This window comes from Phaenicophaeus curvirostris, chromosome 2 (genome assembly GCF_032191515.1).
Source record: "Phaenicophaeus curvirostris isolate KB17595 chromosome 2, BPBGC_Pcur_1.0, whole genome shotgun sequence".
NCBI lineage: Eukaryota > Metazoa > Chordata > Aves > Cuculiformes > Cuculidae > Phaenicophaeus > Phaenicophaeus curvirostris.
Window position 1 is genome coordinate 73,079,010 of NC_091393.1, and position 26,326 is coordinate 73,105,335.

The 26,326-nt window shown below is 38.0% G+C and overlaps 2 protein-coding genes across 8 annotated transcripts in view; one reads left to right on the forward strand and one right to left on the reverse strand.

Moving 5' to 3' along the window:
* STRN (striatin) overlaps positions 1 to 18,738 on the forward strand; it is a 75,982-nt gene extending 57,244 nt beyond the window's left edge. For 4 of the 5 annotated variants that reach the window (XM_069852471.1, XM_069852473.1, XM_069852474.1 and 1 more), the window contains 8 exons: positions 425 to 600; positions 1,601 to 1,648; positions 2,314 to 2,435; positions 3,284 to 3,451; positions 6,196 to 6,336; positions 8,331 to 8,438; positions 9,618 to 9,704; positions 9,793 to 18,738. In XM_069852471.1, coding sequence (XP_069708572.1) covers positions 425 to 600; positions 1,601 to 1,648; positions 2,314 to 2,435; positions 3,284 to 3,451; positions 6,196 to 6,336; positions 8,331 to 8,438; positions 9,618 to 9,704; positions 9,793 to 9,962 — 1,020 coding nt within the window. In that variant the 3' untranslated portion in view covers positions 9,963 to 18,738. The remainder of the gene's footprint in view (positions 1 to 424; positions 601 to 1,600; positions 1,649 to 2,313; positions 2,436 to 3,283; positions 3,452 to 6,195; positions 6,337 to 8,330; positions 8,439 to 9,617; positions 9,705 to 9,792) is intronic. The other variant, XM_069852472.1, reaches the window with a different exon arrangement.
* Positions 18,739 to 20,793: 2,055 nt separating this feature from the next.
* The window catches only part of VIT (vitrin), a 44,006-nt gene continuing 38,473 nt past the window's right edge, over positions 20,794 to 26,326 (reverse strand). For all 3 annotated transcript variants that reach the window (XM_069852479.1, XM_069852480.1, XM_069852478.1), the window contains 2 exons: positions 24,531 to 25,044; positions 20,794 to 23,914 (listed from right to left, as the gene is read on the reverse strand). In XM_069852479.1, coding sequence (XP_069708580.1) covers positions 23,736 to 23,914; positions 24,531 to 25,044 — 693 coding nt within the window. In that variant the 3' untranslated portion in view covers positions 20,794 to 23,735. The remainder of the gene's footprint in view (positions 23,915 to 24,530; positions 25,045 to 26,326) is intronic.

Genomic DNA, 26,326 nt, shown 5'->3' on the forward strand with positions numbered 1-26,326 from the left:
CATGTCAATGGTACTTGGATGTTCAGGAACCACAGCCTGGTCATATCAGGCTCAGTGTTAATGAATTGAGCCAGCAGGTATAGATCAACTTTCAAATACCAAACTGACTTCACAGCAGTATCAGTCAGAAAGTTACTTTTCAGCTTTTAAATTGTGTAACGTCAGATGTGGAGTATTTCAGATTTGCACAGAATGTATTCCTGTGGATGCAACAGTATTTGTTGCCTTTGTGGAATGCATCTGCCTTCTTTCTTGTTTTGAATTGTCTGACTAATGTTACATGGACTGTTGCTGAAGAGCAGGTTGTTATGAAAACTGGGTGAGGTAATTTGACATCTTCTGAAAATGCCAAACTAAAATTATGATTTCTTCCTTTCCTTGTGCCTTTCAGATTAATTACAAGTTTGGCATTTTTTTTTATTAGATAGCAAACAATAAGGATGCATTGAGAAAGACTTGGAACCCCAAGTTCACGTTAAGAAGTCACTTTGATGGAATAAGAGGTCTCGCTTTTCATCCGGTTGAACCAGTCTTAATAACTGCTTCAGAGGACCATACATTAAAAATGTGGAATTTACAAAAAACAGCCCCAGCAAAGAAGTAAGGTTTTTTTGTAATGCTTTGTTTCAAAAAATATTTTCATTTGTGAAGGAAAAAAAGATATTGTAGATGCCTCTTCACTGAATGACCCTTAGAGTTACTTGAAATTAAAGGAAAACAGGCTCTTGGAGAACAATGGAGACTTTTAAGGAGTGCTAGAAGAAATCTGTGCATGTTTGTGAATGTGTTTTGTGAAATTGAAAACCATTCACTTTTTTCCTTGTTAGATAACATGGCAAACTAATTTACTAGTGAAAATATTTGGATATGGCCTGTTAGTGTGCTTGCATGTGTATATAAATGTATAAAAAAATGCATTTGTATATATGTACATATATGTATACACATATATGCATATACATATGTACAGCTTTAAACTTTGACAGAGATGTTGTACGCTGTCTCATGTTTGTTGCTGGGGATTTGCAGAAGTGAGAGCAAATTCTTAGTGGGTCTGACATAGCAAGAGAGTATGTCATACCTTTTAGGAGGACGGTGCAAAGCGTATGGTCTTCCTGTAAAAAGCACCTGGTGGGTAAAGTCCAGAGCAGCAGTTTTTTAAGTGGTTTGCAACTGTGCTACAGCATTGCTATAAAACCAGGGTGTCATAAGCTCTTTTCATCTGCTAGGGATTTGGAACACTTAATAATATATTTCATGTGAATGCTGGTGGCCCTCCATTCCTTCCCCACCATTGATATACTTAGCTACTGGTTTGACTGGTGTGTGAGAGTTTGTGGACTCTGCCTTGAAGGTCTTCAAACAAAAATCCAGAACTTAACCAACCAAACAAATCCTTTCATATTTTGAAGGAATGCAAAGAATTCCTAGACATACAAAAAATAATTCCTAGACTTATGAAAAATAATGTTGGGAGAGGAAGTTATGGGAGAAACACTTCAAAAGATGTAGTGGTGATTTTAAGAATTCAGCAATTTGTGCACATTTTTGTAAAGCATTGTGTAAGAATTGTGTTAAAATTTTCTTGTGCTTTATTTAGGAGTGCTTCTCTTGATGTAGAGCCAATATATACCTTCAGAGCACATAAGTGAGTATTTCCTGAGAAATGTTCTCATGGTTTGAGAAATGTGATTTTTAAGCAGACAGATTTTTTTTTTTAAATTAATTTCCACCTTGTCAACTAGTGCTTTCATGGCATGATTTTAGTTCCTGTGTTATTTAAAATATCTGCATATGTTCATCTTCTTTCTGCATGATTATTTAAGTCTGGAACTAGGTACACCACAGTTTTAAAAAGAAAAATATCTTCAAATTATACAGTTCAAATTCAGTTAGATATTCTGTTCATCATTGCAGCTCTTGCCTTTCTGTCAGATATGTGCATCTGTAGAATGAAGCTTTTTGCAGAGAATCAAAATCTACTCAATCAGTTTCATGGAAGAGCCTTGGATCTTTAAAAAAGGGAAAAAAAGAACTGTTTACGCAAAATAACATAGCCTATAATTTCAAAGTGTGGCATATATTTACTGTGCATAGTGATTAGATTGTCCTGATTGCAGTTACATTAACAAATATTGTGGAGGGATTTTTTGTAGTAAGCGTTATAGCATATGATCTGACTATGCAGAATTTCTGTTGCTGTCCATGCAGCAAATGAATTATATCTAATGGAATTTTGAAGATTCCATTTGCATTGTTCTTCTCATAACAGGATTGTTAATAGTTAACGTGTCTTTGGGGGGGTTCTTCCAGTGGACCAGTGCTCTGTGTGGTGATGAGCAGTAATGGTGAACAGTGTTACAGTGGGGGAACAGATGGCCTCATCCATGGCTGGAGTACAACCAACCCAAACATTGACCCGTATGACTCTTACGGTATGTTGCTGTCATGCACACCAGTAAAATGATACATTTAGTGACATCAGTGTTATGTGACTAAAATCGTACAATTTGCAGGTAATACCTTTCTGAAAATTAAGAAGAGAAAATTACATGTTGTCTTCAATTACTTTGAGTAAATTTTTGTTTTGGTACTGACACTGGTTGATGAGAAGATAAAATTTGTCATTTTCTTAAAAAGGCCTTGATCTCATCATAATTTTGAGGAACTGCTATGTTGAAAAAAGTGCTGGACTAAACCTAACACTTGGCAAGTACAACAAATGTGTGTTTTGATGTTCTTTTCTTTGACAAACCTCTCTGCAACTGAGATGAAATGAGATTGTATAGTGTGAGACCAAAGCTGATAATGTATTCTGCAAACAGCTGAAAAGGCCCAGTTTGATAAGACTTACAAGGTCTGAATGGATGTCAGCCTTGTGTGTGTGTGTTTATAAAACATCTTTCACTTCCCACAGCTTCAGAGGCAGTTGACCTTAAAGATGGCTTTTGGAAGAAAAGGGCTGATGTGCCATTAATAGTTGTTTGAGAGGGTATTTTAAAATCAAAATGTGTTCTGCCAACTTTGATACTGTCCCTTCTGCTTAAACATTTTTTGTTCCATTGGTTGTAAACTGGATAACAGAATGTCATGTATGCTGATAAAATTCAAGCACCTTCATGCAAAAATAATTGAGACTTCTTTATTGATATGGCCTGGTTGGTCTTGTTTTTTTTAATGGACTAGCTTCTTAAGGTTGGTCCATAAACACAGACCAAAATGTAACCGTTGACTTAAATTGAAAATTTGTTTTGAAGTGTGTTTTGTTGTGTTTTTTTCACAGATCCTTCTGTTCTAAGAGGTGCTTTTGTAGGCCATACAGATGCAGTGTGGGGTCTGGTTTACAGTGGAACACACCAGCGTTTGCTCTCTTGTTCAGCAGACGGCACTATACGTCTATGGAAAGCTACAGAAATTGCTCCAGCTCTCAATATATTTAATGATAATCAAGGTAAAGAAAATTGCCCTACCTTAAGGTTCATGAGCATCCCTGTTCAGACTACCATAGTTTTGGTGGCTGAATAGAAATTCTTCTTGTTTGTTTTTCTGGATTTTATATCTTTATGGATATTTTTGTGAAGATTAAATTTTGGGTCTCTTCTCCTTTGATACCAGCTGTCAGGCTGAGAGAGTTCGGGTTGTTCAGACTGGAGAAGAGAAGGCTCTGGGTCGACCTTATAGTGGCCTTCCAGTACCTGAAGGTGGCCTACAAGAAAGCTGGGGATGGACTTTTTACCACGGCATGTAGTGATAGGATGATGGGAAATGGCTTTAAAATAGAAGGGAGAAGATTTAGACTAGACATTAGGAGGATGTTCTTCACAATGAGGGTGGAAAGACACTGGAAGAGGTTGCCCAGGGAAGTTGTGGATGCCCCATCCCTGGAAGTGTTCAAGGTCATGTTGGATGGGGCCTTGAGCAGCCTGGTCTAGTGGGAGGTGTTCCTGCCCACTGCAGGGGGATTGGAACTGGATGACCTTTAAGGTCCCTTCCAACTCAGACCATTCTATGAATAGATACCTACACACAGCGGGGCAGCCACATATATCTCAAAGCCAGCTGCTGCACGTGATCTGCTGATGTTACTAGAACCATGGAGTATAATGTGTCAACCTCATATTTCAGATTCAAACTGAGTTTCCATTAGGCTCTTGCTTTTGGTTTGTTCAAAATAAAAAGCCCTTTATTTACCTGTCATGGTTTAACTCCAGCCAGCAACTAAGCACCACACAGCACTCACTCTTCCCTTTTGGGATGGGAGAGAGAACTGAAAAGGTGAAAGTGAAAAAACTCACGTGTTGAGATGAAGACAGTTTAATAAGTAAAGCAAAAATTAAGTGCGTAAGCAAAGGAGAACAAGGGATGCATTCACTACTTCCCATCAGTAGGCAGATGTTTGGCCATCTTCAGGAAAGCAGAGCTCAATCATGCATAATGGTTAGCTGGGAAGACAAACACTGTCACTCTGAACTTCCCTCCCCCCCTTCCTTCCTTCGTTCCCCAGCTTTACATACTGAGCATGACGTCATGTGTTGTGGAATGTCCCTTTGGTGAGTTGGGGTCAGCTATTCTGGCTGTGTCCCCTCCTTTCTTCTTGTACAACTTCATTCTGCTCATTGGTGGGTTGGTGTGAGAAACAGGAAAGGCCTCGACTCCATGTAAGCACTACTCAGCAGTAACTGGAACATCCATGTGTTATCAACAGTGTTTTCAGCACCAATCCACAAGATAGCCCCGTACTAGCAACTGTGAAGAATGAGCCCATTGACATTGCCAGACCTTTGAGCTGATGGTCCTAAAGGCAACCTACGAACTGAGACTGTTCATTGGCTTTTCAGAACAACTTTCAGGCAAAATAAGCTTTGACATAACTGAACAGACTTATTGAATTATGGTGTAAAAGCTGGTTGGAACTGTCATTACTCGTAAATTAGACTGAGCAAAATAGAAATGTTTAATGTATTTTATTTCTTGCAGAACCATATCTGTAGGGTTCTGTGAAAAACATAACTGGTGTGCTGCCAGCTTGCCTACCTGTCCAGTTTGAAAACTTCTTAGTAGCATGGGGTTGTGTGTAGGGTTTTTTGTTCTTGTTGGTTTTGGTTTGTTTTTTTTTTAAAAAATAGCTAAGAAGGAGTAGGGAGTAGTATTGTCTCACAGAGCTAATCTTTGGGGGTTTTTATTCCAAACTGGAATGAAGCCCAGTTATGAAATTCAAAGATCCACCTTTGAAACTTAGTTTTCCTATAGCTTATTGAGAACCTTGAACAAACTCTCCAAAATGCCTAGCAGTCATTATTTAAGTCCTTTGGATTAACAATTGTAGGTTTACCAGGACACTGCAGATAAGCAGACATGGCAGTGGTAGAAAAGGAAACCATACATGTTTTCATCAATCCTGAAAGATGTTTCTTCCATGAGTATTAAGTTTAAAGAGAAGTCATGATAATCCTGCGTTATGTGGATCCGTAGACGTTGGGCTGTTTAACATTCAGTATCTCACTCTCTACCTCTTCCTCCTCCTTCTGGCATCTGTTGCAACCAGTTTTATTCATTGACAGAGCAGGTGGTGAACAGGGCATTTGAGGAGAAAAATGTTAAGGGATAGTTTGTATACCCAAGCTCTGCCTCATAGTGTTCAGATAGCTACAGTGTAAGGAGGTCACATGTATAATGTAATTGGCAGGATCGACAAAGCTTTGTAATGTATTTATGTAATCTTCCATGCTGACAGTGTCAGAATATAAGATTTGCATCTGGAAAGCTCTGGGACTTTTTTAAGCTCTGAATCTGCCCAGGTAGATAATAAAGTTGATAATCTGTCATATAAATGGTTTTACCACTTCAATTTAATTTCCTTTAACTTGATGCAATGGAGGTTTGTTTGAGAACTGCTCTTAGGAGTTCTTACTTTCTTAATTTCAAAGTAGATTTCTGTCTAGCCACAGTTCCACATAGAGCATCTTAATAAAGAATGTTGTTGTTATACATTTCAAAAAAGTAGGATTAAAATAGTGACCACACAGGGCAATCTATTTAGATTGGCATAATACACATTTTAAAATGTAACATTTCCTTTCATAATTGTGTCCCTTTTGAAATTAAAATGCGTGTTGGTTGTGGTTTTTTGTTTGTGTTTTTTAGTTTTCTTACACCAACTAAATCTTATGAAATCTTCTCAACATTGTTTTCTAGAACTGGGAATCCCTTCATCCATAGATCTTGTGAGCAGTGACCCAAGCCTCATGGTAGCATCGTTTAACAGTGGACACACTAGCATTTTTAACATGGAGACACGGCAACGAATTCTTACCCTGGAGTCCAGTGTGGATACTAGTATGTATCAAAAAAACCCAAAACCTAAAAAATTGCTTGTTTAAGATCAATAATGTTGATAGGCTTTTTGGTGTTTCCAGAAAATTGAGCAGTGTCATGATAATTATTACATTAATTATGTTACAAGCTGTGTTTTGAGATGTAGCAGTAAATTATTACTACTACAACAGACCTCGTGGGTATTTCGGTAGCAGAAGAGTGTACATGCATTTAAAAGAAGGTAGAAGAAACAAGCCCACACTATCTGAATTCCTCTTGAAGGAACAGTAGCATAAGGAAAAGCACAGGGTTCTTTAATACAGCCCAGTCATCTTTGCAGCTTCAAGATTTCCACTCTCTCTTCAGCCCAAAACTGCAAGATAGAGGTAATATCAGGAAAATCTCAAGTTGAATTTTTTAAAAAAATTATGAGGGATGTGTGTGAATTTTATTTTTCCTCAGAGGTATCCCTTTTCTAATTTTTGCATACACTCTGCAGTTGGGCTTTATTTGAAGTTTTCACTGTAGGAAAAAATCAAAGCTCCAGTGGAATAGTATTCACAAGGTCTCACATAATGCCCTGAATCATGGCAGTGGGCAATATTGGAAGTTTTAGAAGAAACTGTAAGGAGTCTGCTATGGGTAAATTACTTTACCCTGGCATTAGGAAAGAGATCAGAATGAGCTGAAGCATAAGGTTTCATATTCTGGCCAAAATAGTAACTTGATAACAGTATGAACATTCAGTTTTAAATTCAAATTTTTTTTTTATGTTGCTACATTCTTTTATTTAATTATGTTTTTTAAAGGGACTAAGCCCTCTTGTTGGCTTTGTTTGTCTTTTTAAAAATAGTTAAATGACTGTCATTTTATAAGAGGGAACGAAAAGTGCTGTCTCCCTTCTTTATATTATTCTTTACTGTGCAGGATGTTTTTTTTAACCTGCATCTTTGTTCCTGTCTGAGAACACGGTCCTAAGTCAGTTATCTTTTTTCTGTGGAATTTACCTTTCTTCTCCTCCAGCCCCGTCTTTTATTTTTTCACCACCTCCTCCTTACTGTGGTTCAGTAATATTCCTTTGAGAAAATGAGATCATGATCTGGCAGCCAGCAGGCCCTATTTAGTATCTTTAGTTATGTAACATTACTATAAAGCTTACTTGTGTTTAAAAAAAAAATGTCTAATTATTTCTACAAGAACTAGGCAAGAGGAAAAGGAGTCACCTGAAGTGCCCTACTACCACCACCACTCAGGGACTCTCCTGTTCAGTATAAGCCTCATTGCTTGCATTTTAAAACTGTGAGGATAGCTGGCTGGGATGCAGTCTCATGTGCTTTTAGTAATTTTAGGGAGGTTTATTAATATGAATGTGTTTCTTCCTTAGTTTACACTTTCATAATTTTAAGTGTCCTGTGGATACTGACACTACTTAGTGGTTCATACTTTTACAGAATAAAGTCGATTGAAGTCTTTACCACCTTAGTAGTAAGTGATCTTATAGTAGTATTCTATTTTGTTTATTTTAGTAAGAATTTTGATTAGATGATATGAGTGTTTTTTGGCAGTGGTTTAACTGAGTACAGTCAACTCCCACATGAAAGATAACTGTATTTTGGTGTTCTGTGGAGTGGCTGTTTGTGGTTTTGTGGTAAGGTGTGCCTTGCACTAGTCTGTGCATCACAGCAATGCCTACGTTTCTAATAAAAAAACTTCTATGTTTTTTTTTGACACATTTTTTGGCTTCACGTTCTTGTCTGATATGCCCATCTAAAACTGTGGCTAAAAGTTGAACCCTATTTGTTTGTATTTACACTTATACATGTGGTTTATATATGGGTCTCTGTGTATGTAATTTGGAAAGTATTATAGGGTAAACCACATTATGTAAGACGCTAGCTGAGAGTTTCCATTATATAAAGGTAGAGAAAATTGATTACGTATTTATTTCTTAGTAGGAATCTTGCAAAAAGCTTGGCAATTTACATGTGTTGATATGTGTGTGGATTTTCTCTTAGCAGTCACTTCCTCCTGTCAGATAAACAGAGTCATCAGCCATCCAACTCTTCCAATTAGTATCACTGCTCATGAAGACAGACACATCAAATTCTATGACAACAATACAGGTATGCATCTTTTCAACAGATCCTACTCATAGCAGTTGTATAACATAAAATATAAACGGTATGTCATTATTATAACTACTCACAGAAATACTAAAGGACATCTAGAATTGGCTGTCATCTAATACAGAAATCTTTCATCCTCAGTTGAGCGCAAAGATTGCCAGTACACTTAAAACTTTATTAGCATAGTGATAAGGAATCTGCATCATTCTCTGTCTGTTCTTTTAACATGTCTGATGTATGGGGGTTATCGATATTTAACATAAAAGGAAACTTTTTCAAAATCTTTGTGCTAATGTTCGTGTTTCTTCTGCTGTGTTGTCTATGTTATTTTGAACTGAGGGCAGGAAGCTCTGGCACTCCTTTAGTACTTCCAAGACCTCTGCCTGATGTCTTGGAGGCAGAAGTTCCTTTGTAGGCATTGTTCTCACTTTGATCCACTGTGTTTCTTCAAATCTCTCACTTCTGCAAAAACAGCTGAACAGCTTATAAAACTTTTTCTAATTTGTAGTGAGAGTCACACTGAGGCATGTAATTATAAATCTCTTAGGTTTTGAAGTACCTTTTGATAGGAATGGTATTATTAATCTGGTACTCTGACTGTGAATTGTGATAATGTTCAGTTTGTGACTTCTCTGCTTCCAGGTCACAATGTCTTAAAAGTTAAATGGAGATCTTCCAATACTCATGTTGATTTTAATTTTACTACTTCCTGAATGTCTGTTAAATAAGAAGAGGTGAAAGGACCAAATGGAAGCTGAGGAAAATATATATGAATATTATAATAAGCTGTAATAGAACTTTGATTCTTTCCGAGTTGACTAAGATTATCCTAGATTCTTATGTAGTTTTTATTCTTTGCTGTCCTTCCTAGTAAAGATCTTACTCTTGAACTCGCTTAATTCACTTAAAGTGCAGAAATTTAAAATGCACAGTGATTGCAACTTCATGGTGGTTTTGCAGACATAAACCAAAGGTCTAATGAAGATGTTGGTTTAGGTACTGTGTCTCTCCTGAGACTGTAAACATTAAAAGACTAACTTCTTGCATAATTTTAATAATTCAATCATGAAACAAGATCTTATATTTATAATATGAGCCATGGTAGGGTTTAAGCAGTGAATACAGATAACAAAGTGAGTTGCAGAAAATAACCTAAACAATTCCTTTTTTTCGAAGGAAAACTGATCCACTCCATGGTAGCCCACTTAGATGCAGTTACAAGTTTAGCTGTTGATCCAAATGGCTTGTATTTGATGTCTGGCAGTAAGTACATTCAGATTTCATTTTCTTTTTCTTCTAATGGTGACAGACATGAAAACTATAAAAAAACCCCTATTTCCCCTTTCTTTAGGTCATGACTGTTCAATTCGCTTATGGAATCTTGAAAGCAAGACCTGCATCCAAGAATTTACTGCTCACCGCAAAAAATTTGATGAGTCCATTCACGATGTGGCATTCCACCCCTCCAAATGTTATATTGCCAGTGCAGGAGCAGATGCCCTGGCTAAAGTGTTTGTATGACAGAATGCTTCCCTTTCAACTCTAGCTTTGTATATATTTAACCAGCTGTGCAAAAGAGAAGTTGAGGGCATGAGTCTTCTTATCCTGCCCTGTAATTCAGAGAATGTTTGTAAGTGTTTAGTTTTGCAGGGTGCTGTTTTCTAAATTGATGTTTGTTCTGGTTTCTGTGAGCTCAGCTGGTGCTGAGAGCTTAGAAACTCTCAGTTTCAAATAGTTAAAAAACAAAAGAAATGCTTTTATTTCAGAGGGTGTGAATTTTCGTCCAGGCAGGCCTTGGGTGAAACTAGGTCTATGTATTCTCTATGAATAAAATGGAGTACTGGAAAGAAGGGGTCTAATTGCATCAGGGAGCAGGAAAAGAGGGAAACTTCCTAGGATGCTTCTCGTTGAGGAGTCTTAATGTACTTAAAATTACATCACCTGGAAAAAGTGTCAGTTCACATGCTCATTACTGTGTCATATGAGAGGCACTTTGTCATCCCTTTGATATTAATTAAGTAGATCTTATTCAGAGAGCAGTAGCGGATAGTTAATCTGAGCCACCTGGCTGCTAGCCTAAGATAAATGCAATTAAAGGAAAGCAAATTATTAACATAAATTAAAATGCAGTAAAGTTTTTGCTACTTCTTCTGTGTTATACAGTAAATATTTAGTTTGCAAAAACATTTATATAATTTTTTTAAGAGTGCATTAGCGTGTGGCTAGAAGCTGAGCCTTTAATCTAGTCCCAATTAACAACAGACTGAACCAGTCTCTATATACTGTAGTAGCAGATTTAACTTATTCAGATTTATAATGCTGTTTATTCTTGGAGATCTGCGACAAGAAATTATCGCAAAGCTTTCCAAAGGAGCTGTCCCACAATTTAACTATCAAACATTCATCTCTTTCTGTTCCTGCTAAAAAGGGCATTAAGGTGAAATACTTATTTTGATGATTAAACCTGTACCTGATGCTTTGTATGAGTCCTACTAGTGCAATAAGTGCAAACTGTACAAAGTTCCAGCAGTTTGAGAGATTCTGCTACTTCTAGAGGTATTACCCAGCTTCACCATTTGTGGAACTTTTTAACTTGTCTGCTTCACTGGGCATATTGTGCCATTGGTTAGGTTACCTGAAGAGTGAGTACTTGTAATTACTCAACAGATGTGCTTTGTTTATGTATTCAGAGCTTCTCTGTTGATTTGAATGACAAACAACTTTAAAACTGATCTTTTAGTCTTTTTACCCCTTCTTAAAGGAAGGTGAGTGGATTCTTTTCCATTATCTGTCATCATCACAGTTATTATTGCTCATAAACCTGCAGATGGTGTTTTCCTCTAATGGGAATGGAAAGCAGAATTTCTGTTGGAGTTGATTTCTGGTGCTGATGTGAGTAGGAAAGAACTCAGTGCAACTCTTCAGTGTACTGGCTTGAGGTTAAGACTGGAGACTGATAACTGAATCTTTACCTTTAAACTGACACTTTTTAAAAAGGAATCATTGAAAGGTATCATCATAGTGTTTGACTTTGTTGTTTCTAGAGCGGCATTTGGGGATGGGACCACATTTGAAGCTAATCTCAGAGTTTAAATCATCTGTATTATTTAGAATAAAAGGTTGACCTGTGCTGTTTGAGTCTGCAACGCATTATATTAACTACTAAAATATCCTGGAATACCTTTTTTTGCTCAGAATATTGAGATATGTCACTTCATGATATTGATATGCAATATATTTCCATAGATAAAATTAGAACTTTTACCACGAAGCAGATGACTATGATAGTAATTCAGATTATTTAGTTTTTATAAAGTGTTTTGGTTATGATGGGAAAGGGGAAACTTGGCTGCAAAACTGAGCATTCAACTTTGTGAGAGTTCTGTGTACTTGACTCATATTCTTTCAGTGTCATTATTTTATTTCTTTTGAAGAGGAAATTACAAAGATTTATTTGAAAAATTCTAAAAGTTATGTATAGTATATATGTGTATATATATTGTAAACATGTATTAAATGTGTCTAGTACAGGAAGACTCCATGGGTGCATTTTAATGTTTTAGTAGTAAGAGTTCTCTTCAGTTTGTGTATACAAAGGATAATGGTGTGAGTATGAAATGAATGTTGTGCTTTTGCTTACACAATACATTATGTAGTTACAGTTGTTTAAATTGCTGTACATAAAATAATAGGCTGGCATGCTTGTTTTTAAAGACTGTTATTCTGATTACAATTGGAATGTAAGAAGTGGCTGTTCAAATGTGAATTGAAAGATGTTTCCTTCTCACTATTGAGCTCTTGCTCAAACTGAAAGTGATTTTTTTAGAAGCTGGCAATAGCTAGAGGATGAGGTGCCTTTAAAAAAACAAAACAAACAAATGTAGCCTTACAAAGAGGTTGTGGACTATATATATTTTTGTGCTGGTCTTCATAATTGATGTCAATGTCTTTTTACTGTACTTGCTGACATACCTGTAGGACTGCAGGCTATTGTGCATGAACCTGTCAGATCTTCTGAACATCATCATAGGAGTTAGGGATGAAGAAAGTCATTTAGGTTATCTAGTCCATCTGCTTGGTAAAGCAGGGTTGTAGACTTGTGCATTTTAATATTGTCTTGTTCATTGAGGTTTTATGTATGTTCTATACAGTTAGGCTTCCTTTCAAAGATTATTTCAATGGTTATGTCTTACTTACAGGAGGATTTTCATGATGTTTTGTAATTCTTTTTTCTAACTTCGTGGCAGTATTCTAAGCCATGTTTTGTGCCATTTTACGTGTTCCTCATTGTCTTTGTAATTTGGAACCTGCATGCACTCAATGGTTTTAGCTGTGTATTTCCATTCTTTTCCACTTTCTTCAAGCTATTTTTAAGTCTACTCTTTTTACACAACTTTTTCTTGTTTTCAGCTTTTTAGCTCAGTTCTCCATATCTTGGTGCCCACAAAACCATTGCCTAGGTATGATTTGTTGGACTTAGTCTGAAGGTCATCTGTTAAGTGTAGGATTTGTTTGGTTTTTTCCTCTGTAACATGATGCTTTTGTGTAGGAAGACCAAATTTTTGGTTTTCTGGCTAGTGTCTTACAAACCCAATTTGTATTCCTTTTTTTCTTACAACTGTTCTAAATAACTTCGAGCATTGTTGCTTCTCAGGTTTCTTCTTCGCTTTCAGTATGTTATGATTCTTTTGCAGATAGATACTTAATTCTGGCTTAATGATTATCCTGGGTTTTATAAGCTTTGAACTTCTGATCTCTGAGGGCACTAAATCATTCTTGTCTTTTTTAATTTTTCTGTGCAGTTCTTCCTGGTTCAGTGTAATTGGTAACTTTCATGAATGTGATCCATACATTTATTGAAGATGTAAACAAAATGGGACCTAAAGCTTATTCTTGCAGAAAAGGCTTTTTGTGCAGCATTAGTATGTGGCATTTTACCATTAGTATTTTTCCTACACATAATTTCCATAGTACATTTTTAATGGTTAACTCATACAAGTTTTTATGTATGCTAGCCGGTACTGAGATTTTGATTTTACTAGCTAATTTAATGTAAGAATTTTCAGTCCTTCTGTATGTTGAAAATTAGTCTGCTAGGTTTAAATACCCTCATTTTTAGTTCCGGTTTACTTCACTATACCGTTTGCTTTCATGTATTTGATTCAGTTACCAAAACACTTAAACAAAATTATTTCGAGTAGCGTGGAAGAAATTCTAGATACAATTATTCACTCTTAGAAATTGGTAGTGTCTGCATTTATTTTTGTCTTAAAGGAAAAGTTTTAACATACCAACTAAAAGATTTTATTACTTCTACAAAAATCACCTGATGAATATTTTGGGTTCTCATTCTTCCTTATTTTGATAAAGTATATTCTTTAGCAAGAAGCTTGTGGAACTATATGCAGCATACCGTAGGTAGTTTTTTAGGCCATTTGTTACATTAAAGCAGTCCCATATGTACTGTTTTTAATTGAGTGTATGATGTTCACCATACAGCTTTGTGCTTAGGTCATACAACACCATTTTGCAGTTGTGAATTTAAAGTAACCAGAAACTTGTCCTTTTGAATAAATGTTCAAGAGATGAAGGACTTAGTTACAACATCTTTTTCAGTATGCCTGTTTGATCACAGATGTGTCCCCTTTCCTCACCTCCTTTCTCACATTTTAACAATGTAATTTTGGGGAGCAGCAATTTCCGGAAACTAATGTGCCATTTGAGCAGTGGTTGATTGGAAGAAGTGTTAGTCTATACCCAAGGAAATAAAAAATCCAAAAAGAAGGCATAGACATCAGATAACCAAGATTGAAGGTTTTTAAGGCCTTTCCAGATGTGTATTTGGAAGCATTTGCAGCCTGTGGTTTGGCAGTGTCTTTGCAGACTGTCCTAGGGAGTCTGCTTGATACCTGTGTGAAATATCTAGTAAAACCTGGTAAAACTTAGCAACGTGGATGGAGTCAAGGAAGGAAATAGAGCCATTGTTGTTGTCCCTGTGCCTGTACAAGAGGCTATAGCAGTGTTTTCCTTGCAGTTATCTTTGCTGAAGCATCAGGTTTGCAGTCTGACATGAGTAATTTCTGCAGTGTGTGAGTATCTGCAAATGAGATTATATCTTTTTATTTTGAAGGTCTGTAGGCAGTGGTCATTTGGCTTTTGTGCTCAACTGTGAGAGAAACAGAGGACTTTTGCTGAACTCTGCAAGGGATAGATAGTAGATTAAATGGCCAGAACCAAGATGCCATCCATGTGAGTGGTGTAAGCTTGGGAGAACAGTGTGGCATTTAGATCGCTGGTATCACAAAAGAAACCATGAAAAGGTTTTTTCATTCATCCATTGGTTGCAGGTTGTATGAAGGATAAAATCTAATATATATCCAGACCCCAAATTATGCACTCTTGTGTCAAAGTAAAAGTTGGAGATTGTTCAAATTTCAAAACCACAGCGTTTTAGATGAGGAGATGGCAAGAGCTTTGTAATACTTTATTACTTAAATTCTAAGAACAGAACTTACTCTTCTGCTAACATATTCTTCATCTAACATGGACCCAGTTAGGTGAAGGTAAGTTCCTCAGATACTGTAGTGGGGCTACTCTTTTGCTTCTGGGTAAATATTTATTTTAAAAGATAATTGCAGTGCCAAGACTTTGTCTCGTGATGTCTGTTAGTATTGAACCAAAGCCACAAAATTTGGGAAGCAGAGTAGAATTTTAGGCTTGTTACTCAAGGCTTGTTTTCCTTCAGTCATAATCTACATATTTAATCTGTTATGTACAGTGTCATCTGTGTGACTCACTTCACATTAACCAGTCCATTCTGTAAAAAGTACTCCTTCAGTACTTTCTCATACAAACGAGGTGTGAACGGGACCAATAGATCCAGGTAATTTGCGATTCGCTTAGCATGTATGTCCTTCAGCTTTCTAATGGATAAAATTCATGGAAATAAATGTGAAAACGTGATGCTGCTTATAATATAGGATTTAAAAACATTCTGAAATTCGTGGCTGTTCAGTGGAAATTGTTTTGGACTTCATTGTCAAGAATGAAGAATCGGAATGTTATAGTAGACCACTTAGGTATGGTAAATCCTTTTGTATAAAATGTTGCAATCTTTGAGTAATTTGAATTTTCTTTGGCATCTGCTGTTGGTGAGCATGGTAGGAATGCTCAGTGTAGCTGTTAATATTGAGTGACAGAAAGGAAGCAAAGATTTCCTTGGAAAAATTATTTAAGTGTTCCAGGAAGCTCCCTTTTTTCATAAGGATGTGAAGGTGTTGAGAATATCTTATCTAAATCTGATGACGTGTTTAGTTGAAGAGGGCTGCAATAGGTGAACAGTCTTGACTCTTCATTGGTGTCTTTTACCTTAGAGACAAACACCATTACTGAAACAAGTGACCTGTAAACTGCTAGTCAAAACCTCTGCAATGTTTCTACTGAGCAGCAGAGAAACTGATAAAAACCACAGTGCTAATTTATCCAATTACATCAGGGATGTTTTACAAGAAATAACCGTGTTGTAAAAGATAGTATTACATACAACAGAGCAAATGAACAAACACCTGGGGAGTCGGGGGATGCGAACAATGAAGATGACCTTTGTACAAATAGTCCTTGCTCAGGCAAGTGCTCTTACTCAGCTGGTGGAACTAATCCCAGGAGGAAGGATGGTAGGAAATAAGACCTTTAAACTGTTGTCTCTGCCTGTGCTAATGAACATACCTGTTGTGCAGGTTATCTGTCCCATTGCTGTTTGATTTTTATCTTCCCACTTACATCCTCCTTTAGGCTATGTTTTCTTAGAATGTTAAAATCCCATCTGCAGTGGACTCTCATTGTGGGGTAAATTGCATAGAGGACTTGATTTTCTCTTACACTGCTTTTTGAAGGGTAGTGAGTTTCAGCTTCAACCCTACTGCTGCACCCACAACCAAAAAGGTGATTTGTACCTTCTTATTCCTAGTTCATTTAATTCTACTGGGTTATCTCTTACCCAACCTGCTGACTTAATTTTGCTGCTCTAAATTGTATTGTGAGGACTTATGAGTCCTGTGTCATTTAAGATGTTTTTGAGAATCTGTATTCCACCACAGAAGGTGTAAATCCAGGTGAGTAGTACCATTTATGGGTCTCAACTGGTTTATTGTCAGGAGATATTTGTTGCTGGATGACAAAATCCAGCTGAAGTAAAAAGGCATTTAATAGTAATATACTCTTATTGTCCCAGCTTTCTTCCTGATTGGTTCTGGGTGGTGGTATTGTGTGTTAAACTAGTTTTGTCCTCCTTGTGCTGCCAAGCCATCCACATTTAAACCATGCCTGCACGTTTGTTTTTTAAGCTCCTCAAAGCCTGGTGTTGACGTGGTCCTCAAACCCAGTCTACTTGAATTCCCTCAGTTTGAATTGCAGGCTCCCCAAATTACTTCTCTGCTGTTTCAAGAAACCCTTGGTCCTTGCACCAGAGTGTTAGACTCAGATGTTAAGAAAAAAATTATGCAGCTGGATTTGTATTATTCTGAAAGGGAAAAGATAATTAGTTGCCAAGCCAAATAATTTCAATACTTTTTGATTACTTACCAAAAGCAGCCAAAAACATTGTATAAGGGATGAATGATGGACTTCAAGCTAATATTTTTCCATTAAGAATTTATTTTTTTATTCTTTCTGTCATCAAGATAGTGCTTGTTGAATGTAGCTTTTTTTTTTTCCAGATGTATGGCTCCTAGAATTGTTTGCTTACAGTCAAACATTTACAAACATGCAGACGTTTTGAAAACTGTCTCTTATGTGTTAGCACTTTTTCTGGACATGCAAACTGAGGATGTTATTAGCGAATAATTTCTTGTACTTTTATAACCGAAGCAGAGTGAAAAGCAATCTTGTGCTATATTTTCCTTGAATCATATATCTGATAAACTCTAGAAGAAAATCTGGGATGAAAAGACTATTGTTGCTGTAAAATTTACTGTTGACATTTGTCAGCGTATCAACTACCTGCATTGTATTTTGCATAAATATCTTCAATTGATTTCTTTTAAAAGAAACTGTCAGGTTTAAAAAACCCATAAAATTATTCCAAACAAAGTTCTTTGCCTTGTGGGCCGTATTTTGGATTTTTTGTTGTTGTTTATATCAGTATACATTTTCCTTTCTACAAGAATAACTGTTGAACTTAAGAGTTACCTGACAGTTCTCTTTTGGAGAAGACACCACAGGTGATAACCACATAAAATGTTAGTAATTACAGTTGCTCCTCTTCTGTTCGTGTCACTTCCATGGCAGACAGTTGGCATGAAAAGGCTACTGTTACTGATACATAAACAGCTAAAGGAAATTAAGACTCCCATTCAGGGTTATGCTGAGGTTATGATTTTGCACACCAGTTTAGAGTGACTACTTTTGAAACAATGTTGGGCTTCAAGTGTCTTGCAGAGTGGTGGATCTGAATGAGAAATATCTACTTGTTGAGTAATAGTCTGCTTGTCTGTTTGTGTATGGCTCAGTACAAGGTTGTATAGGAATTTCAGTGTCACCAAATTACCTTGTTTAAATGCTACTGTCATACAAAAGTGAATGTTAATTTAAGTGAGAAGTTCTGTTTTGTAACTTGTGGAGGAAATAGTTTTCTTGGGAGTAAGGATCCATAAAATTCATGTATTCCATGATTTCAGAAAGGCTTCTTAATTGTGGGATATGAGAAAAGTGAAAAAGTGATTCATTCTCCAAAGATTTGGTAAGCATTTATTATAAAAAGTGTAAATTTTTGCTTTAAATGAAAATGCTTCTTCAAATGCTTAATATTAAACTTCTTACTGAAATTCAATATGGATACCTAAAATGGCAAAGATGGAAAAATCAGAGGGAGATTATTTTGAAACACACTAGTCTATTTTTGAGCTTCTCAGTTGCAGCCCTGAAGTTTTTGGTTTTCACTGTAATTCATATTTTGTGAAACTTCTTGGATAGGTTATATTTAAAGCTACATTCACTTGCCTAAATAAGCCAAGTAAATGTTTTGTCATTAAAATTATATAGATCTGCTTATGTTAGTGTGCCATTTAAAATGAGACCACATCAAGGTAACCATGCAGGTATTTGTTATTGGTATGACAGTGGTGAATTGGAGTAGCTGTATACTGTACCTGCATTCTGTGCTGAGCAAAAATCACATGGACTTCCAGACATAAGCAATGGTTTTTAAGAGCAGCTTTATTTAATGTTACAGCAGCAAGCGAGTGTCATTTGTACCATATAATTATGTAAATTGGGTGCTAATAAATACTATTTTTCAACATTTTGTATTGTGTTCATAATTCTGCTAGGAGGAGAAAGTGCACTCAGACTAGGACAAGTAGACATGCATTTGAAGGGGCATGAGGTAACTTCATGTGAACTTCTTTTGAACTGTGCAAAGCATAACCATTCACAGTAGTTTATCGGGTTTTGTATTCTCCATATGTCTTGGATTTGTACTGCTCTGCCATCTTGGTGCTGCTGGCACCCTATGTCTTTCCGTGCACTTAGGGACAGTGTCCCCAGAATCTTTGTGGGGTGAAGAGACACAGCATGGGCAGAGTGCTACTGTGCAGGAGCTGGTGTGTCAGTGATCCATTGATCTCAGCAAGGCATGGGGCACTTCCTGGGGGGGAACATTCATTTAACAGAGAAGTATGCCCATGGTTCTGCCCCTGGGGTGAGGATGAGGGAGAGCAAACCACAGATCACAGATGGTGGTTGTGTTGCTATGGGAAAATGCTCAGAACGGCACAGTTGAGGGGGTGGTATGGGAACCTACACAGAAGTGAGCAGAACAACTTCTTAGTGAGTCCATCCTACTTTTTCTAAACTGGTAAGTGGGATAAACAAAGCTCTCATCTCCTCTTCGTGGTAGGTAAAATAACCCTTCTGATTTAGTCCTACTCATCTTCCCTCCTTATAGGAAAAGAATTGCTTTGTGAAATGACAACGTAATTTGCGTTCACCCCAGTGTTCTGCCTCCAGAGAGGGTCATGAGAATATTCCTGAGGTAGGGAGAAAGAATATTTCACAAACAATGTAGGACTGACCCACATGGGAAGCCATCCTAATGTCCTTACGGATTTGCCTATGAACAAGATGTGACCATAGTGATTTGAGAAAATTGAGTGTATTCTCTTCAGACATACAGTGAAACTTTTAACTACTGTTTCTCTTTGTGCTTTAGAGGAAGTCATTTCTATGAGTGAGTGTTGGAGTTCTTGAACTGAGTTTTTAGTAGAAATCAGAGGAGTTAAACATGTCAAGGAAAACAATATCTTCCTTCTTTTGCCATACAGAATGACTGAAAACTGATTGTGAGTGACGTAGTTGATGCAGGGCTAAAACCTGTGATATCCCTCAGTTTTTAGATTTTAAGAAAGGTTAAAAAGACTGTTTTGAGGAATTTGGGGCATTCTAGGTATATAGATGTACACTTCTGGTGTTTTCAATATGTAGGCGATTAAGAAATGCAGGTTGCCTCATACTGTCTTAAGACTTTTCAGACTGAGTTGGGAATGGAAAAGAAAAGGGATCAAGTTTTTTCCATCATGAAAAAGAATGATAGTGACTTTGTTCGACCATGAAATAATTTAAGGCAGGTATACCACAGACGACTGACTTAGGTTAGGTGTCTAGGTAATATTTACTGTTTGCTTTGACTTGCTAAGTAGATAATATGGATAATTTTCTGTGGAGTTTACAAGCCACTAGCCCAATTCCTGAGTGCAAAGACAGTTATTTCCTAGGGAGAGGGTAATTGGACAACTCTCTTTTGACTATGTATCTGGTGACGAGTTCAGACAGCTCCCAGCCCTGGCCAGCTGCCTGCCTGCTTCCAAGTCCAACCCTTTGGTGACCTTCTGTTTTGGATGCCCCAGCCAGACGGCAGGTATCTGAAACAAAAGCACCCAGTGTCAAGCGTCTGGACATCTAGATCCTCTTTTATTTGGCCCTGCACCTCAGAAGTGTATAGAGAGGGCATTAATTTCTTTTTCAGCTTCCAAAAGAAGTCTAGTTCCAAATAAGACGTGATCTTGCAGACTTTGTGGAAGTACGTATGTTTTTGATGCCTTTCAGCCATTAGACTCTGTTTCAATGACTGATTCCTGTGATAAGTAATTTAGTGGTTCTTCCTCTGCTAGCTCGCTCTTAGGCTTTTTTTCAGCTGAGCATGTGAAAGGATGACATTAAAACACCTGAAGCTAGACCAACCTTGCTAGGTCTTCCATAATCTAAGTACCTCAGCTGCATTTCAGAAACTAAAATGGCATGGAACATATTGGTGTTTATTTTTAAACATATATGAGGCGACATGTACTGCATATGCCTTTGGGACAATTTTATTGCAAAAGATATAGCAACTTGTACTGATAAGCTCAAAATAGCTTGTGTATGTTACAGAAGGAGTTCTGCTGCTTTCTTCAAACAAATACAATATCTCAAACATTTATGAAGATTTATACATAAGTTATCTTGTTTTTTAATAAAACCGGATTTAGAGACTTAAGTAGATGGCAAGTATTTTGATTGCTATGAAAGGTAAAGGTTAAGAGGAATGTGTTCTGTGCTGATTCATGTGATTCTGCTGTTAATGGGAGGATGTATTCTTACAAGTTTTGAGTCTTATGCTTGAGTTTACAGTGTTTATGAACAGGACATCTAAGTTTAGATGCCAGTCGGATTAAATCTTAAACCAATTCCACACTTTGAGACCCAACAACTTCGACATCATCCCAAGAAGTTAATAAAAATGCATATTGGCAACCACGCACCATAGTGGTTTTGTAAAGTTAAAATAAACCATTTATACAACAACAAAACCTGGCGTGCCCTTTATAAGTGCTTGACACAGAAAAGATAGCTGTGCAACTTCCCTGTGAAAGAGCATTTGAAAGATCATTGCTTGAAGTTTTAACTTTTGGAAGAATTTAAAATGCATGTCCTTAAAAAACACTTGTGGCTCTGACTGTTCCTAAATGTCTTGGCCACCTGTGCTGTTCTTTTGGCAGAGCCTAAGTGAAACATTGGGGAGTCTCTGCAGACTAACAGTCTTCTGTGCTGCAAGAGTCCGGCCAGTATGACTATTGCATTAAAAATTAAACCATGATATTAAGAATAGCTAAAATTTAAAATGTATGCCTTTTTCTCAGCTAGCCCCAAATTAAACCCCAAGCAAAAAAGTTTTGAGACAATAAATCTGGTGCCTGAACTCAGATCCCCGGTATGTTCAGTTTATGCATTTGCATTTTGTCCAGCCCATGTAATGTTCCTTGTTCACAGAGAAAGATGCTTTCAACAGAACAGTAGCAAGGGATGTGGATCGGGAGATGAGGGCTATCAGGGGTTGCTCTGCTTCTCCTTAACTTTATCCTCGATCTTTACATTTTTTCAAGCCAAGAGGCTATTGCTGTGGAAGTGCAGCAGCAGATTAATGTTAAAAACTTTGTATACAAATACATTTTATGTCTCTGTTTTGATTTTGTTTTTGGAAGTTGACTGTGCCCTGAACTTTTGTCTGGGTAGCAGCATTGTATGATGATGGTCAGTTAAAGCTGGAGTTCAATGTTTCTTCTAAGAGGAAGATCTGAACCTTCCCCACGTAAACTGTTTCATCCAGGTTTGGTTTTGATAACCTCTTAAGAGGACCCCGGTCTGGCTTGTATTACCACGCCAGGGAGATCATGCAGAATCTGCTGTACTCATTTATTTTGCATTATGCTTACATAATTGGTAATTTTTGAGCTACTTCAGTCATGTTTCCAAACGATTTAAAGCATTGTGCTACTTTTGTTCACAGAAAGGGGTCTCCCTTATGACAATTTACTTCAATTGATATTTTTATGTGAATAAAAAACATCCTGGGGCATTGTTATTAAAATTAGGAATGCTATTAAATCCTAGTTTGCAAGTAAGATGTAGAATTTGCATTTTAATTTCTTCCCATTTCCTGTTAGTTCCCCAAGCTTGATGCAGTGTGGCTTTGATAGCCATAAGGTGTGTGAGCACACACGTTTCTATTTGCTCTGAAACTTCATCCCTTTCCTGCAATAACTTTGCCTAATGAACATGTTTTCTTAAGTTATACTGGATAGAAACATAACCAGAAACTGCTGCTTCCTAATTAAAGTGCAACTCTTTTGACTTTCTGGATAAGTCACTCCTTTTTTCTGGGCTAGCTTTTCACTTCAGAAACAGTTCTGAATTATCCAGGGCTGTAGTAGGTTAATTTTTAAGTCAATCCACAAAACAGAAGTCAATCCCAAATTTGGAGAGGGTGTCTGTAAATGCTTGAAATGGTGCTTTCCCCAGTGTATAACACAGAACTTCAGATAATTCCCTCTTAAATCCTGTTAATGGCTCTTGAATAGTTCTACTTTTGGGTCTCAATGCTTTTCTGATTGCGAGCATCTTATATCCACATTTTTTCTCAGTCTCCTTTGTCCTGGCAGCTTTCCTGCAGGCCTTGAGCTGTGCAAGAGTGGAGCAAGAGAGCTAAGGGGCAAGACACATCTCAAAATCAGATAATAATCCAGTGCTAGAGGAAACTAGATTCCAGTTCCTGTGTGCTGGCCATCATGAATTTGGGGCTTTATTTACTGGGGTTGACAAATGGTCCCGCAGCTTGACTCTTTCCTCTCACTTGCCTTCCAGTCTCCGGTTTGGATAAAGCACAATGTTTGCGTTTACACTAGCTGAAGCTTAACTTGCCAGCAAGAGAGCTGAATGGAGAGGTTGCCTGCTTTTAAGAAGGTTCTCATATTTGAGCTGTGTGTCCCCTCCAAAAAAAGAAAAAAATGCCTGGTATTTCAGCCCTGACCTGGGTATCATCTGTTGGGCAGTGCCACAAAAGCTGCTTCTGCCTCAGCAGCTGTGCAGTGTGGCTGCCTCTTGAAGGGATCTGGCCACTTCAGGAAGCAGATGGTACGTATTAAGGAGCTTGTGTGTGCCCAAAGGTAGGAATCAGACAAGCTGGGGCTCTATACTTGAAGCTGCTTTTCAAGCAGCTCCATTTATTTCCTCCATATTTACTGCCTCTTCCACTATCCATCCAAATCGGAGTTTCTGAAGCCTGCAAGGAAAAAAAAAGAAAAAATCAACAGTCTACACAGAGCGTTATCATGCATAGGGATAGAGTTGCAATCAGCTTTGCTGACTGGAAAGTGCCAGAGAAAAACACCTCCAGTGTTTCTTGAACTGAGGGTTGGCATTAGTCCTGTGGCACTTGGTGTGCCTTCAGCATGGTGCCCGAGGGTCCTGCCTTGCTCGAATTCATCAGTTCCGTGGCTGGGAATTGAATTCTGTGCAAATGTTTTGGATGATCTGATTAACAAAGTGGTAGAGGTTGTCAAATTCATCCACAAAGAAGGAATGCTCCTTATCAGGGTCCGTTGCAATTGCTTCCAGTTCATCTTGGGCTGCCCAGGCAACTCCAATGGAGTAAGCTATGACTCCTGGAAAGAAACCAAGAGTTTAGAATGAACATAAAGCTTGCCTTTGCATTGGATTTGATTTAACACCAATACTACAAATGTAGTTGCCAACCACAAAAACGTGGGCAGTGAGTTGCACTGCTCGCTCTCTCTCTCTCTGTATAAAAATGGCATTTTAAAATCGGAATAAGGCCTAGTTTGTGCTTTCAAAGTAACTTTACCAACAGCAAAAAGGTTTAATCAGTAGTAAAGCTTCTGATCTGGGTCTGAACAACAGGCTCCTGAACAACAAGTTCTTGTTCCAATGCAAATGTCATACAATTGTCTTGGAAAATGTATGACTATCCTGACTAGAAAGCTAGAGGAGGCTTCATTTGTTACCAAAACAGTAGAAATCCCTTGAGCTCTCCCAGAGATAGCTGCATTTTGCTAGATTTATGCTTCCTGTTTGTTTTAAGTTCCTCATTCAGATTCATTCAGATATTAAACAGATGCTGGTCTTGTTAGAGCTCAATGAGACTCCAGGGTGAGGTGTTACTCTTTGTTCATAAAGTTTCATCCAATGCCTTCAAATCATACCAAACTGACCTAGATGAACGCTGAGGAAGGTAGAACAGGTAGCGAAAGAAGAGCTTACCGTTTTGGTGAGCTGCTAGGGCCGGCACTCTGACATCATCATAAGACCTGCCATCAGTAATGAGAATCATTATCTTTCTTTTGTTGGGTTTGGATTTGCTGAACAGCTCCTGTAAGGCATAGCTGATAGCTGCTCCCGTGCTGGTCCCACCACTCCAGTAACTGATCCTTTTAATAGCACTCAGCACGTCCTGCTTCGTGCTGTACTTGTCGAAGCTGAACTCGAGCCTTTGCTCATAGGTGTACTGAACAGCTCCGATGCGGGTGTCTGTGTCTGAAATCTCAAACTCCTTGCTAATGTTGGCTACAAACTGGAGGACTGTGCGGAAGTTGCTGGTGCCGACGCTGCTGGAGCCATCAATTACAAAACCAATGTCAGCTGAGTTGAGGCACGTCTTGCTGCAGACTAGCCGATCTGTGTCGCAGACCCGTTTCACCAAGGGCTGGACCACCTTGTGTAGGCTGAACCAGCTGGGCACATTGATGGAATAGAAACCATTTGTCCTGCACACCGCCTGCAGGGCAACACAAGAATTACAGAATCATAGAATAACCGGGTTGGAAGAGACCCACTGGATCATCGAGTCCAACCATTCCTATCAAACACTAAACCATGCCCCTCAGTGCCTCGTCCACCCATCCCTTAAACACCCCCAGGGAGGGTGACTCAACCACCTCCCTGGGCAGCCTGTTCCAGTGCCCAAAGACCCTTTCCATGAAAAAATTTTTCCTAATGTCCAGCCTAAACCTCCCCTGGCAGAGCTTGAGGCCATTTCCTCTTGTCCTGTCCCCCGTCACTTGGGAGAAGAGGCCAGCACCCTCCTCTCCACAACTTCCTTTTAGGAATGAACACAAGGGAAATTCAGTCTGCCGGTTTCAGCTGAGTATGTAACTAAATTGTAAGTACAGGCTCCTGGAAAGAGCAATGGTGGAGTCTGAAGTGGCCTCTCCTTCAGTCACCATCTGCTTCTCTGGGAAAAGATGTCAATGTAGCATCACAGATACTTGTGTAACGAGATAGTTTTTTCCTGCCTATTTTTTTCAAAGCTGTGGGATGGAGCTTATATTATAGTAGTGAAAGAACCGTAATAAGCAAGTTTGCCACCTGTCAAGCTTCTTTAGTTGAGATATATTGTTCTTAGAAAAAGCAGCCAAATTGCAGAGATGCTGTTAGAGTGGCTCCAGTGGGCATTATGGGAGCCTCTGTGTTTGCAAAGTTGCAACTTCAGCCCCCATCATTCAAGGCAACAAGGAAAGCTTTGCCTACTGACAAACCCTACTACCTTGAACTGAAACCTTGGGACTAAAGCTGGGTTATCCTTGGCTCATACCCTTCTAAGCAGAAAAAACCTAAAGATATTTGGGTGAAAATGCAAAAAGCCCATACAGATTTCCCATTAAGAAAAAATCACTAGTTTTTATAATCAAATACTTGTATGGAACAGTTCTGTGGGAGGCTTCTATAGGGTTAGTGGAAATGAAATGTTGATAGGAAGTAGGGGTGGCACAGAAGAGGGAACAGGAGAAGTCAAATGTGTGTGGAGGTGGAATGCTGAGAACACGCTGGATCAAACAGCCCTTGGCTTTAGCACCTTTTAAATTCTAATACCACTGGTCTCTATGTAAGAATATTTTGTCAAGCCAGGCTTTATCTATCGATGTTGTGTGTCTGAGTGTTTTAAAAGACCAAGACACTGTTTTCTTGGTGCCTGATCTTGATTTGTATAAAGGCTAATGGCTCCAAGGGAGTTACAGTTCCCACCAGTCTGGGCCGCTCACCATGTCTTCCTCTCATTT